At 33.3% G+C, this 14,765-nt stretch overlaps 1 protein-coding gene and 1 pseudogene across 1 annotated transcript; one reads left to right on the top strand and one right to left on the bottom strand.

Annotated features, from left to right (window-relative positions):
* Positions 1-4,163: 4,163 nt before the first annotated feature.
* Positions 4,164-5,354, top strand: LOC145612103 (E3 ubiquitin-protein ligase SGR9, amyloplastic pseudogene; annotated as a pseudogene).
* A 1,293-nt stretch (positions 5,355-6,647) lies between these two features.
* Positions 6,648-13,404, bottom strand: LOC145611331 (glycerophosphocholine acyltransferase 1-like). Its single transcript, XM_081666651.1, has 8 exons — positions 13,139-13,404; positions 12,933-13,031; positions 12,724-12,781; positions 12,507-12,607; positions 8,820-8,915; positions 8,619-8,712; positions 7,282-7,519; positions 6,648-7,093 (listed from the first exon to the last, which is right to left on the bottom strand). The coding sequence occupies exons 1-8, from the start codon at positions 13,226-13,228 to the stop codon at positions 6,736-6,738; spliced, it is 1,134 nt and encodes a 377-aa protein (XP_081522777.1). The 5' UTR covers positions 13,229-13,404; the 3' UTR covers positions 6,648-6,735.
* Positions 13,405-14,765: the final 1,361 nt, after the last annotated feature.

Genomic DNA, 14,765 nt, shown 5'->3' with positions numbered 1-14,765 from the left:
CGAATTGTACTTATCTTGCCGTCGGGGGGGCACGCGCAACGCGCGTGCTCCAACGACTAGTATTTACTAAATGTTCATTTTTTGTAAAGTGTTCAATTTTTTTTACTAAATGTTCAAATGTGTAGACGTGTGTAGGGAATATTTCAAGCATTATGATCCCAAGCTTGAACCCCACCGTGATCATACACTTAAGTATGGTGGCGTTCCAAAGGGAAAGAAAAGAGAGCAAAAAAGTCGCCAACAAGTTTTAGGAACTTGTAAACCCAAAAACGATCCAAGAGATCGTCATCTCCATAAGGTCTTGAACCAAATAGGGTTCGGGGGTGAGGGTACGAATCCAATCTACAAAAGAAAGGACCCGCCCTATAAAATAGGCCTCTACTTTGTTCTGCTCGTATTCATGTGCGCTTTCTGACTAACATGCAAACATTATATTAACCCTAAACCTGTTTATCTATGTTGGTTGAATATTAATGCACAAATAAATCTATTATTGGCGATCACTTGAATTAAAATCATATTAGCCTAAACCAAATTATTTATTATCTTATTAAGCGTGATTTCAAGTACAAATTCCCTTTAACAAGCATAAACGGCGTGATCAAGCAATAACAATAAAATATATAATATCAAGCAACATAATAATAATCAACATAATAATAATGATAAATAAGCATAATGATAATCATGATAAGGCATAATAAAGCTTAAATATAATAGCAAGATCCTAGGCATGACACTAACAAGATTAATAACAAATCCTAGCATGTCACTAAGCATTAAAGATCAAAGCTTTAATTTAATCCTAACATGATACTAACATGATAACATGATATTAGAAAAGAGTAAAGGCACCCTAAACATGATACTAGAAAGCAATAATAACATCCTAACATGATACTAGGAAGCATTAAACAATAATAAACATGCTTTCTACATTGTGAAAGAAATAGGGAGTAAGCTAGTCTACTTACTTTGAAGCCTCGTACCTCTTTCTAATAACAAAATACACAAGTTAGTAAACTTCAAGGAAAATAATAAAGAATTAAAGGAATTAAATTAGAATCAAATTAAATAAGGTTTTGACTAGATTTGGACCAAACCCTCAGAAAATATTAAACCTTGCACGTCTAGGGCGAAGGCAACTTCGAACTTGGCTAGATGATTCTAAGTCTTGTGAATGCGGAATTGTGTTTGTAAAAAGCTAGCTTAGAAAGAGAGAAAGAAAGAAAGAATATATTGCTCAAGAGAGAATAGAGAGAATTGGGTGATTGTGAATGAATGAAAACGGAGTTTCGGGACCCTATTTATAAGGAAAATAATCCGAAAAAGTATAGAATTTGATAAGGAATAAAACTACACGCTGTAGTCAGAAATACACGCTGTCGCGAGGCGACAATGTCTGTCGCCAAGCGACAGACTTGTCGTTTGGCGACAGTCTGACTTGGACGCGTTTTTCCACGCGGAATCCGATCTTTAATCAACTTGATCTACGGAATCCGTACAGAAGATAAAACGTATTTTCAAAAATAATAATATAATAATAAAATAATAATATTTTATTCCAAATAAAAATCCATCTTAAAATAATTATTAAATCTAATAATATTAAAATTAAAAGGAACCTTCTAGAAACTTCTAGAAAGTTATAATTAATCCTAATAATTTTAGGAATAGTAATTAACATTGGGCCCTCCTCTAGATCATTGGGCCGTATGTAAATAATTAACCGGGCCCAGTTTAGTATTTTGGCCATAACTTCCTCAATATTCATCGGAATTGGGCTTATAATATATCGTTGGAAAGGTCTCTTCGAGCCCCATCCAACTACACTATTATTGGACCTTAATTATGGACCAAACTAAACTGGTTTGGTTATTTCTAATAAATAGAGTTATTTTCAAAAACAGAGAGGAGAGAATTTTAAATAAAACTAAACCGCAACACTTGGCTTTTCCACACTCTCACCTCATTCGATTATGGTTTGACGCGAAAGGCATTCATCACTGGGTTTGGTTTTGGGGAGACACAAATGAGTGTCTACAACGTGGTGTATGCACATAATACTAATTGATCTTCATCATCTTTGATTCTATATTACTAGGACAATTTAGAAAAATGTCAAATTATTGTTTTTATATTTTGATAGTTGAGTTGCTCTTTGTCAAGCATAGCATTGAGGCTCGTAAGATCAACTCCTTAGGGTCTGTTTTGATTGACTGAACTGAAAATAATCTGAAAAGAACATGCTCTTAGTCTTAGATGTACAACTATATCTGTTTTTCGTAAAATAATTTCTTATCCAAAAGATCTACTCATTTTGTTCCATACAAAAATTCATGTAAATTTTAATTTCACATTTCAAGCAACATATATTAATGTAGACGAGTCTACTTTTTTTACTTTTAGGATAGGAAAAAAAGATGTGTTTAGAGAGATAAGTTAGATGAGTATCATCAATAAGTAAACCCATATGGTGGATTGAGGGAGGATAAAAGAGAATTTCATTATTATATAACAAATAAAGTATATACCAATTACCAACTTACAACGGAGTATAATGGAAGGGAGAGAAAATAGGTTCAAAATTTTCTTCATTTTGCCTTTTATATTGGGTATTATATCCTTTTATAAATCAGATCAGGTTATTTGCAAGCTTAGTAATAACTGTATAAGTTTTTTTTTTTTTTTTTTTTTTAATGTCGGTATAATAGCATAATTAGAGTACTAAGTATCAATTACTAAGTTTAGTGGATCATCTCATTTTGGATTTTCTACTCCATCATGGATAACAATCAAAACATTTTTTTAATATAGAAAAAGCCAATTGAATAAAATTTAGGAAAAGTCACACCAATTTATCAATAATATGATATGTTAGAGAAATAGGGAACATGAAATTCATGCAATCTGTCTTAGAGTTATCTTGCATTTCTGGTTGTTGCTTTGCAATTATTTACGGCCTAACAGTGAATAGATGAAAGAAGAAGAATGTAGCTAATTGGACATTGTGCACAAATCATACACACATTCTAATGCCAATTAGGTCAATTATAATTGCTTTGTGATCCACAACAAATCCATTGCACAAATCCAATTGCATATGTCCATTACATTCTGTGCAAGATTTGGAGTTTGCTTATGCCTTTACCTACAAAGCCTTTTTGTGTGTGCAATGTTTCCATACGCTACGAGGGCTGCCTAAAATAAATATTTTAAATGCCTAATAATAACTATAATATTACGGGAGAATAAAGTATGAAGTATCATTAAACCTACAAGATAGATATTGATAATTTTTTTTATAAAAATTGATATAACTACAATGTTATTTTTTTCAAGTTCAATCTTATAATGATTTCAAGCCTTTTTGCTAAATATAACCATAATAGAACAATGTTTCTTGTCATATGATATGATGGAAGTATTTGAAGGCTAACTGGCTAAGTAATATCCCTATAAGATTAAATGGAATACATTAGTTTGTTTTGTCATAAATTAGTAGCTAATTAGCCACTGGATTAATAATGTATGTTCTTATGTGGTGTAAACAATGCATATGTATGAGTAATATAAAATATTTTTACATACATGGATAATATTGGAAGAGTGTTATAAGAAAACAACTCCAAATGAGAATTGATCTTATGTCCCACCCTAAGTGAGCTAAGACTTCAAACATGTAATTTTATATAAGACGATAAATTCAGCTCTATTCTCTTCACCTAAAAAAATAATATTTTAGTTCAGTAAAAAAACAATCTTTGAAAAGAAGAAATATAATAGAGAATTAGTTAAAATAATTTTCATTTAGTAAAAGTGGAAAGAGCATGACCTTCATCTCTTTTTTTTTTTTGGCTACATTGAACTTTGTTAGCAATCTATAGCTAGGTGAAGTTGATAAGAAAGAAAATTCAAGGAATCTAATAATATAGTGAATGTGAGAGTAAAGTGTTAATCCTCATATCTTACGACAAACTCAATAAAACAAACTAAAATAAAACTAGAAAAAACATAAAGGAACAGAGAGAGCAACATAGTCGATAAATGAAAATGATCAAACATTTGAGTAACCTTTTGCTTTTTTAGATTTTACCTTTAACTTTAGACAATATAAATTTCTAGATTTCTAGCAAAAGGCCTTTGATATGGACTGTGGGTGTATGCAAAAGAGTCAAAGTAAGAAATTCCTCTGGCCCATACAAACTACAAAAATGTGTATAAAAATGCCCCCACAAATCATCAATTCCTTAATTTACAAAACTTCTCTTCTCCACTAAAAAAGTTGATGATCATATTTCTCCCAATCTCAAAAGAATCCTATACTATACTCAACTATGGCTGACCAATTCACAACAACAACCGAGTCCATTATCATGGCTGCCCTCTCCTCACTCACCTCTTCTCAACTAAACTCATTGTCTCATTCCCTTTCCTCCACCTTTCGCCGCCACAACCACCACCTTGTGTCCCTCCTCACCTCGCCCGCCCTCTTCACTCACACCATCAACCATCTCTACTCCCTCTCCCTCTCTGAAAAATCCCTCCTCGTCGCCCGCCACCTCCTCTCCTTCCTCCACCTCCTTACACCCTTCTTGTTCCCTTCATTGTCCCCAAAGTACATATCCTCCTCCAGTAGGGTTCGCCTTCGTGACCTTGACTCCGTCCTCTTACTCTTATTCTTCTGTGAAGTCCGCCAGCACCAGTCGGCAACCCTAGAGTCAGTATCCCCTGCACACTGGCAGGGAATCCTGAAACTGTATGGCTCTGATACCATGTTAAATAACTTATCCACTGGGTTTGCAATGTCCCTAACACCATACCAGGTGCTAGGGGCATTTGTAGACCTGATAGTAAAGTGCAGGAGATTTGTTAGCACCAAAGGGTGTGGCAACGTGATCGAGGCCGGGAAGGAGGTAGCCGCCTCAGTCGACGCAGTGGTGGCATTGCCATCGATCGAGAGCGGTGGTGGAGTAGAGTGTGTGATATGCAAAGAGGAAATGATAAAAGGGAGAGATGTGTGTGTATTACCATGTGAGCATATATTCCATTGGAAGTGTGTGTTGCCTTGGCTTACTAAAAGAAACACTTGTCCTTGTTGCAGATTTCAGCTGCCCACTGATGATGTGTACGGAGAGATTCAAAGGTTGTGGGATGCCATTGTTAAACTTGGTTTAAGTACAGAATGATATATCTTCATATTATAATTAGTGGATGTTAATTTAAGTTTAGGATCAAATATTAACAATTAAGTAGATAGAATTACTGGTAAATTGGTAATATGTATGTCCCATGTACAGCTTGTTTTCCTAGCTGTTTATACAACTATAATTCGGTGTAGAATTTTTGTTTTATTCTGATTTTTCTTTTTTTTTTTTTTTGTTTATAAATATATATTTGTGTGTGTTTGAGGGGGGGTTTTAGGATAGAATTTCCTTGGATAGTAGTAATCCTGCAATTGTTGTTATGTTCCGTATATGACAGGTTATTTGTTTGGAGAGTGCTGTATAACAGTAATAGCTTAGACATCCAAAATTCCAAATCACATGAAATTTCACTCTTAGCCAAAATTGTACATGAATTTTGCCAAACTTGCAAATACATGTGTTTTTTTTTTTTAATCTTATACGGGTCATTGTAAAGTTTCGACTTCTACCTTTGTTACATATTATTTGCACCGATTTGACATAAAGTAGAGTGAAAAAATATCTAATCGTTGCAAATAATATGAAATAGAAGTAGTATTAATATTTGTATAAAATTATAACACTGAAACACCGAACACCTACATAATGTATTTTTCATTCTTATAAATTACACACGATGGTCGAAGTGAAGATCAATTAAGAGGTCCTTTTTTGCTAAAATGTAGTAACAGTTTTTTTTTTTTTTTTTTTTTTTTTTTTTTTTTTTTTTTTTTTTTTTTTTTTTTTTTTTAAATAATAGAATGAGCTTGATCTAAACACCATTTAAATTTGTCAAGATATAATTGGGCTAAAATAGAGTGGTAGATGACAAGGAATTTTTATGTGCCGCATGTTGATGTGTGTAAGTGTATGCATGTGACGTAGAGTATAATAAATGGCCACAAAAATGCTTTCTACTTTTGTTATATTTTTTTTTTTTTTTGAGAAATTCTACTTTTGTTATTTTACGCCACCGAAAGGCACTTAATTAAGGCAGGCAGATAACAATGCTAGAATATCTTTTGTGAGAATTGTGACTGTATAATGTACTAATAATGCATAAAATTAACAAAAGATATAACCTACAGCCTCTTTTCTTTGCCTTTAATTTTTTATATATACAAGTATACATTAGTAAAAAGATATATTGGAGAGTAAATGTATGATCAAAATTAGTACTTTTATATAAATTAAATAGTACAGTAGAAAACTCAAACTGTTACATCTAAGAGAGACGTAAGTACTGTGCCATTACAATAATTTAGGATTGGCTCACAACCATTGATTCTATAACAAGTGTCGTTTACTTCCTATTTATACACGATTAAAAGACATAAATGCAAACATAATTGGAGTCGACGAAAAAATGATCTCACATCACGGTTATCACCATAGCTAAACCTGCATGTATCCTCTCTATGCTTGATCAGAGTATATAGGCAGGAGTTTAGACGAAGGGCAGGCCAAAAACATTACATTGTTCATTTAAATGAGAATTAAAGGTCATCTATAACACCAGCTAAAGTCAATCATTGAAAAAAAAAAACTGTCAAGTTTGCTGTGCGTCTGTAGAAGCTGGGTTCTCGAGAGGCATGGAACTATCAAGCTGGGGCTGGGCTTCAACAGGTTGCACTTCTATTTTTTTCTTCTTCTCCTTCATAATCACCTGTCTTGGCATCACTTCTAGCACAAAGCTTCCTCCATTCCAGACAGCAGCAGAGACCTTCAGAATTTGGAAGATCACAGACACCTCATATGACAGGAAGATGGGAACAGTGAGTGCCATGGTTGCCACAGTAAACAGAGCCTGAAAAACTATATACATCCACATTCGATTCTGGTCCCCGAGCAAGCCACTCAGTCGCCACAATATACTGTTTGCTTTTTGAGCTTTCTTTGAAAGTTCCCTACATTATTCAATAAATAATTCAGAAAGTGGACAGCCAAACCAATTTAAGTCTTGGAGTATAAAATGGGTGCCCAAATACTCCTTCAATCATTCTAGTCACCGTAGGAATCTACACTAAGTTACAGGCTTCCAGTCACTGTCTCTTTCAATAACACAGTTCATAGTAATATCATTAATTATCAATACCTGTAAGAGGTCATGACTTCTGGATCTCGCATAAGCCTCTGTCTACGCAGCACATTAACTATCAGAAAATAGAGAACTTGCCAAAGGGTGTAAGCAACCAATGGGACTAGAAATAGCCATGTCCACAGGTATGATTGGTTTTCTACATAAGGCCATGAGACTCTACGATCAGTTCCTTCAGGATGCATGGCTGCAAAGGTGGCTGGATTCCACCACCGAATCGTAAAGAAAACCAAACCTGAAAAACAACCACATAAGATATTCAAGTTCTGAGCAGCTCAAGAAATAGGCTCTACCCTCTCTGTAATAGATTAGACAATCAAAGGGAAAAAGAAAAGAAAAAAAATTGAGGAAGAAGAAGATGACCTTAGGGGAAAATTGATAAATAATTGTATTAGCAATGCAATCAAATCTATACTAAGAAAATAACAACCCCTTTGAGTGGCTGGACACTCCCATAACAAACTAAACAAAAGTAAAACTTAATTGCAATATTTTCATTTTCCCATCTTCGTCTAATCTCTTCAATATATATAGAAGCTCCCCTTCCTTTCCTTCTACTAACTCATTTATTTCCTCCCCAAGCTAATCCTAACAGAATTATTATGCACTACCAATATTACCCCATTCCCTATACCCTATGTATTACACTCTCCCTTGTGATCATGAAAAAAATTGTAACCTTCAAACATATTTCTGCAATCACAAACTGCAAATAAACATTCCACTCTACCTTAAAGCTCTTAGAAACTCCATGCATCATGCATAAAAATTACTTACAACTACCAGATAATTAGATATGGTATTGGTGGTTTTATGGCTCTAAAGTTAATGTATTCTGAAATATCTCTGAATTGTTCATCGACCTGTCAATTTGCTGAAGCTCTAGAATTATCATAGCTTACTGATACCAACCAACCTAATTGCACAAGCACAATACCCTCCCAAAATGTTAATGTTACCAAAAAATGCCTCAGCAACCAAGTTATTTTAAGATTTAGAACAACAGATAAGCTCTAAGGTGCAGGTTTCTGATTTCAGAGCCAAAAAGAAGGAACAAGCAAAAAAGACATGCAGAAAGAAGACTATGTAGCTCATACATTTCCGATTCAACTAGGCATAGATAGCCATGACATATATACAGCAAATTGACACATCACATGAACATATGTTATTAGTTGTTACATTTCGAACATTCTTATACAAATCTGTACACACGGCCCATATATAAAGTAAGTTTCTGAGAGCTAAGACTTCCCACAAGGAATTAAGAGGATAGAGTAGAAAAATGACTGATAAAAAAACAATTCATCAGTCCATTTGAACTCTTAACTTACCAGGTAATAGGTGTATAAGGACACTTGTAATTTTGTCAATGGAATTAAAAACCAAGCTACATCTCCACACAATAATTGCCCATGCTAAAGGTCCCTGCAGTTGCAAGTCAGGAACAGATTAAGATGGATGAAAGGATCTCCCCAACCAAATCTAAAGTAGCACAAAATAATATAAAATACTACGTAAAAAAAATCACGTACCTCAGCAAATGAAAAGCAAACCATAAAGAGCTTTTCATTTTTCGGATACATGAGAAGTGTAACCAAGAATATTGTATTTGCATAGTAGCAAAAATCCTGTTAAAATATGAACAATCCATAATGAGGCATTTCTTCATATCTTTCATTAAATAGTAAATTGAAAAGAGATATGACAGCGCCTATCAGATATTTCCAATGAAAGCTAATCTGTACTGTTTCTCGTGTTCATCAAGTGTCAAGATACAATAAAGAATCAAATATAAAATAAACTTATTGGCCTCAATAAGCAGCAACGTGAAGTAAACTAGCAGTCCAGCAACTGCATTGTGATACAGTCTTGTATAATGCACTAGTCTCAAAAGAAATATTCAAACTTCAAAGATAGTATATAGGCATAAAGCTCAATTCATATACCTCCATTATTAAACTGTTGCCCAAGATAGTTTCAAAGATCAATTATCACCACCCTTTCCTTGTAATAGAATTCTAATAATAGTGGAAGGTCCAGATGAGAACATTATTTACCTAGATTCTAAGAATACAGTCCTATTTTGTCCATATATTCTTTCAACCTTACCACATCTAAAATGACTCAAGTAACTGGTATATTCATAGTTCAAGAAGAATTTCTCTTCCATCTCATAGTGTATTCAACTTACGCCTCAGTATCCCTTTACAAATTCAAGGCATCAAGCTTTGCAGTGTAATTCTTCAGAAACAATTAGAACGCTGACACAAGTTCAACTTATGGGTAAAAACTTAGTCACGAGGTTATACTATATAAAATGAATCCATGAATTTCAAAATGTAAAATAAAAAAATTATCCCACATGCAAAATAAGAACGGATAAATAATGTCAGAAGTCAACCTGGTACAGAATTTAGACAGTACAAATCAAAATGGTAAAAAGCATAGTATATAAACCTATAAGGCCATTACAACATTCACAGTGAGCTCAGGGAAAGTAGCTGACATGGAGAAGGTATATGTAAAAATAGAATCCATTAAGCCCTTAGGTTCCAAGTTTCCTTCTATAACAAAGTCGTTATCTAATCTCCTTTCTCTGTATGTGAGTCAAGTCTTAAGTGGATCGGGGAAGAAGAAAACAAAAAAGCACAATTTGATGCATGGAATCATTTTCTAATTAAATGGTAAGAAAAGTAAACAAAGGTATGTCCTCTGAAAATATATAGCCTCTCAATCGAAAATTTTCTATTCATTACCACTACTCACTTGATATGGGTAACCTTCTTAAAGAGAAGGCTAATAAGACCTTGCCATACATATCTTGTCTGCCTTGAGTCATTCATTTCTTGAAAGTTATTTCAGGGTAAATCTAGAAGGGAAAAAAAATGCTTTATACGGAGTATTTATTGTCCTTTTTATCAAAATTGGACAATGACTTATCATTAAATTATGTCTTTTGAGTTCCAACTTTTCTTCTACTTCCATTATCTCAAGAACGATCATTGGTCATAAGATCTCAACAAATATGGACATATAATGATACCATACAACATATAGAACAGAAATTTTTATATAATTAAATGCAATTTCATCATCAAACATTGATGTTTTTTTCATTACCATCCATTACCACTTGGGAGGAGGTATTAGGTGGAAATGAAAATTTCTAAAGAAAAATGGTCAATTTAAGGGTGAGCTAGCATTACCATGGGAATAAACCTTGATTTTTCTTACAATTTACAAACAAATTCACTCCCATTGCCATCATTTATGGCCACCTACCAAACGAGCAGATCAGAGACGCACAAATCCCTTGGATCTCCAAACCACAATCTATGAGTCAAACATTACTCTGAATTGCCACAATGATTTTGAGATGCTTACTTTGCACTTTGTTCCTTGGAAAAATAAATCTGCTTTAAGGATAACAGGTTTAATGTTACCCACAACAAATTAAGCACAACAGCACCTCCACCTACAGCCTTACACGGTCACATCGATATTATTCACCAATGCATCATGTACTGCTCCCATAGTCCCGTCCAAGTTGAAAACACCAATTCAAAGTACATAATTTTGGATTTGGTTGCATGAAATTACTTAGCTAGCCTTTTTCAATAACTATATGTAATTTTGTTGGCAGAACTTCAAATTACATTTACTTGAAAATGAAGCTCTTAATACATAAACTTTTCATTAAAGAAAACTGAGTCTGTCACATTTGTTACAAGGATGTTCATACCACTCTCAAGTCCCTCCCCCCCCCCCCCCCCCCCCCCCAAAAAAAAAAAAAAAAAAAAAAAAGAAAAAAAAAAGGTTTCATATGGGTTTGATTTCGTTGTTAAGGTTTCAATTTCTCCTCGTGCAATTCACAGCCTACGTATGGACATAAACAACACTAACTCACCTCTCTCTAAAATAATATAAAAAATCAGAGAAAGAATTGCTATTTCAAAGAATTCAAACTAACAAAACAGATCAGGGGAAAGGCCAAGGGATTCTCAACTTTTATAGTTTATGCACAGTGATACTTGGTTAAGCTCCCATTCACTCCACAATACTTCTCCTCCCCACACGAAGATTTAATAGACAAAAATAACACAGCAGGTCTATCCTGAGGTGACAAGCAAGTAAAAACTTTTTGAGGGGGCAGGATATTTTTTGAAGTGCTTCTAAAACAATGCACTTTTATCAAAATAAGCCTAGGATATTCAACATTTTCCAAAATAACAGTTTGTTAGAAAAGCCAATTCTCTCAGACAAATGTCTAACACCAACAGTACTGCTTTGAAAATGACAATTCTAACCACATTTTGAAACTTGAGAAGGTTGGGATAAAAGGGGTTTTGAAGTAAGAGAAGTAAGGGATGTAAATTCTCTTTATGTTTAAACTAGATGATTGCAGCATATATGAACCGCTAAGATATGAAATTTTCTTCAGTGTCAATAACTTAAGGTTGCCTATCTAAAGTATTCCAGTACTAGGGGAAGTGAATTAGCAAGCTTCACGACCCATCAATTTGTACTTCTTGTACAAAAATAACTAAATATTATTTAGAGAAGAAAAAAAGAAAAAAAAAACAAAGAGTATTGCTTCCTTTCTTCTTTCAACTTAAATATGTTCTACCAACTTCAGTATGTGTTTTCAAAAAGCACCAAAAAAAGAAAAGATTTCTTGATCACTTCATCAGTTATTAAAGTACTATAATTCAGTAAATGTCAAAGATAGGGGTTTCTATGAAGCACCCTTCCATTCATTAAACAACTTTGGGACCACTAATGACTAACTAATGGCTGAATTGATTGATCTTAGAGAACATTGCTCAATTAGGGTACACAACACATATTAGAGTTAAACTTCACATTAAAAACTGCAATTGGAAAACCAACAAGATTTTAGGCCCGGCGTACTGAATTTAAGTTGTTTAACCTACCAATAGAAGCCATGTTTTATCATCCATATTAAGAAGTCCAATTTTGATCAATAAGTTTCAAGCATAATTTGCCCGATTTCTCCTTCATTATTTATTGAAATTTTAATGAGAAATGCCACCATGCATTCATAAAATGGACTACAATTGTTCAATGGCATTTAGAGAATGCAAACTCACAAAATTATAGACTAGACAATGCCTTTCAACATACTTTACTACTCCCTTAAACATACCTTTAATGTGCAATGAAAGTATTTAATTGTAGGTAGTTGAGACCAGACTTACCAAAAGATAGTAATGCCACTTCTTATACCGATAGTAAATCCATCTCAGTGGAACAAATATGACATAAAATAGACAATACACAATAGGAACATCTTGTGGCCCTGAAAATTAAAAATTAGACAATAAGTACTACGATTCAACAACCTAAATCTACACCTAAAACAAAATAAATGCTGCAAAACCAAAATTCCAGATTGGTAAGAAATTTAAGACTCACTTGCCCCAAGTAGAAAGCAAAATCCTCCAAACCCAAGTACACCACACAGATAAGTAACCTGAGATCAAACAATAAATCACAAAAAACCCCACAAAACTTCAGCTGCGCATTTAAACAAACATCTTACATACATTCAATAAATCAAAACTATAAAACCAAAACCCAAATGCCAAAACAACTCAAAATCTATAAATAACCATTAAAAATACCTTATTGATGAATCTTTCGTGTTCTTCAGCTTGTTTGGCAATCCTTTCTGCATGTTCAGAGATAATCTTCTTCGTTTTCTCTCTAGTTTCAGCAACTTTCTTCAATAATTTAACATACCCATTTCAGAATCAATCACAAAAATCACAAAAAACCAATCAAATTTGAAAATAATCAAAGAAAAAACCAGAAAAATTAATGGGGTTACCTTAGATCGATCCTTTAACCTCTGTTTAACTTTCTCAAATGAATGTTCATATTCATTTGTTTCTTCAAATCCCTCATCACTGCTGGGCATTTTGATTCCTTTACTTCCAAATAAGGTTGCTCAATTGCTCAAAATTGTTCAATCGATCAATAAGATTTCATAAATTTCTAAATTTGGAAGTTTTAGATGCAATATTTGATATCGAGAATATTCAATTAAGTGAGTTTTGGGATTTTTGACAAGATTATTGTTAGCAATACACGTCAAAATAAAATATGTAAAATGAAATTATAAAGGTGGTAAATAAAAAAATTATCTATCGATTGAATCTGTTCATACGTGGAGTCGTGGACAGTTAGATACTGTCCACGTATGAATCTTGGAACTTACTGTTATTTTTTGCCAAATTATTGCAGATTTTTCTAGAAAGAATATATTGTTTTAACTTTGAAGTATGGTCTCATTTTGATTTGTCCCCTTTTTTTGTTGAATTTGGGTAGACTCACCCATCGGGTTGGGCTAATTCGGGTCAGTCGAACTGGGTTTTAAGTCTGATCGTGTCAATGCGAGTTTTGGTTTTAATTTGATTCTATGTATTATATTCGGTTTTATAGATTATCAAGTGGGTCAAGCATCGGGTCAATATTTTGGGTTTATATCAAATCGAATCAGTTCGGATCAGATTGATCTTTGAAAACTGGTCAACATAATGTTATACATAAACTTCTTGGAGATAATTTGTGCATTTGATCATGCTGACTAAAATTATACAATGTCACAACTTTTATAGGAAGTAAAGATTGTTTCTTGTTATAGGCCGAATACTCTAGTTAGTAGTAAGTCGTTATTCTGACCCCTGAAAGTTATCAACAATATTCTCATTATAATATTTTATTTCAAGTCTACTATGTATGAAAACAACTTCAGCATTGCAATTGGATTAATGACTTCCATGTTTTGAGAAGTATCCTTTGTTCAACATAATTTAGACAATTTAATCATCAATGAATGATTTGTACTGGTATATACATAGTTACCAATCTTAACATTTTTGAACCAACAATAATAAAACCCAAAAAAGAAAGTTTTTCTCACAAAGAATGTTCTACTGATGCCCTGTTCACTTCACCTTTAGAAAATAATATTCGGTAATAATAATTTTAGTTTAGTAAAAATAAGGAAATTTCATATCAGTAATAATAGAAAATCGGTAAAAATAATTTCAGTTTAGCAAAAATAATTTCAGTTCAGTAAAAGTAAGGTGAAGTGAACGGGGCCTAATTTAAACAAAATACAAGTATTAGATTCTTACGTATCCTTATAAGATCATGACTTTGTTAAAAGCAAAAAGAGTTCTCTTTGCATCTTAAACTTGCATCTTTCTGATTCTATTCACTTAGTCTTGGTCTCTTGGAAATTCATAAACAAACCCAAAGCGCACCACTTCAGTGTTTTTAAAGGTTCATAGTTCCTGTTGTAAAGTCTACAGGTTGTGCTTGGTTGGTGGATGTTAGCATGAAGGTAAACCGTAGCCTAAAAAAATGGCAAATTGCTCTGTCATGAAATACTAGACTTCACAACTTTACATACATCGTACATCGTTGTCAAATGTCAAGTTGCCTCTTAC

This window comes from Chenopodium album, chromosome 24 (genome assembly GCF_948465745.1).
Source record: "Chenopodium album chromosome 24, dcCheAlbu1.1, whole genome shotgun sequence".
Lineage (NCBI taxonomy): Eukaryota > Viridiplantae > Streptophyta > Magnoliopsida > Caryophyllales > Amaranthaceae > Chenopodium > Chenopodium album.
Note: the sequence above shows the minus strand (reverse complement) of the source record. Positions and strands in the feature narration are given on the sequence as shown.

Excerpts from the sequence above, each read along its gene's own strand:
- LOC145611331 (XM_081666651.1), bottom strand. The coding sequence starts at position 13,228 with ATGCCCAGCAGTGATGAGGGATTTGAAGAAACAAATGAATATGAACAT. Across the intron at positions 13,032-13,138 it reads GGTTAAAGGATCGATCTAAG|AAAGTTGCTGAAACTAGAGA; the intron begins GTAACCCCATTA and ends AAATTATTGAAG. Across the intron at positions 12,608-12,723 it reads TTGCTTTCTACTTGGGGCAA|GGCCACAAGATGTTCCTATT; the intron begins GTGAGTCTTAAA and ends TTTAATTTTCAG.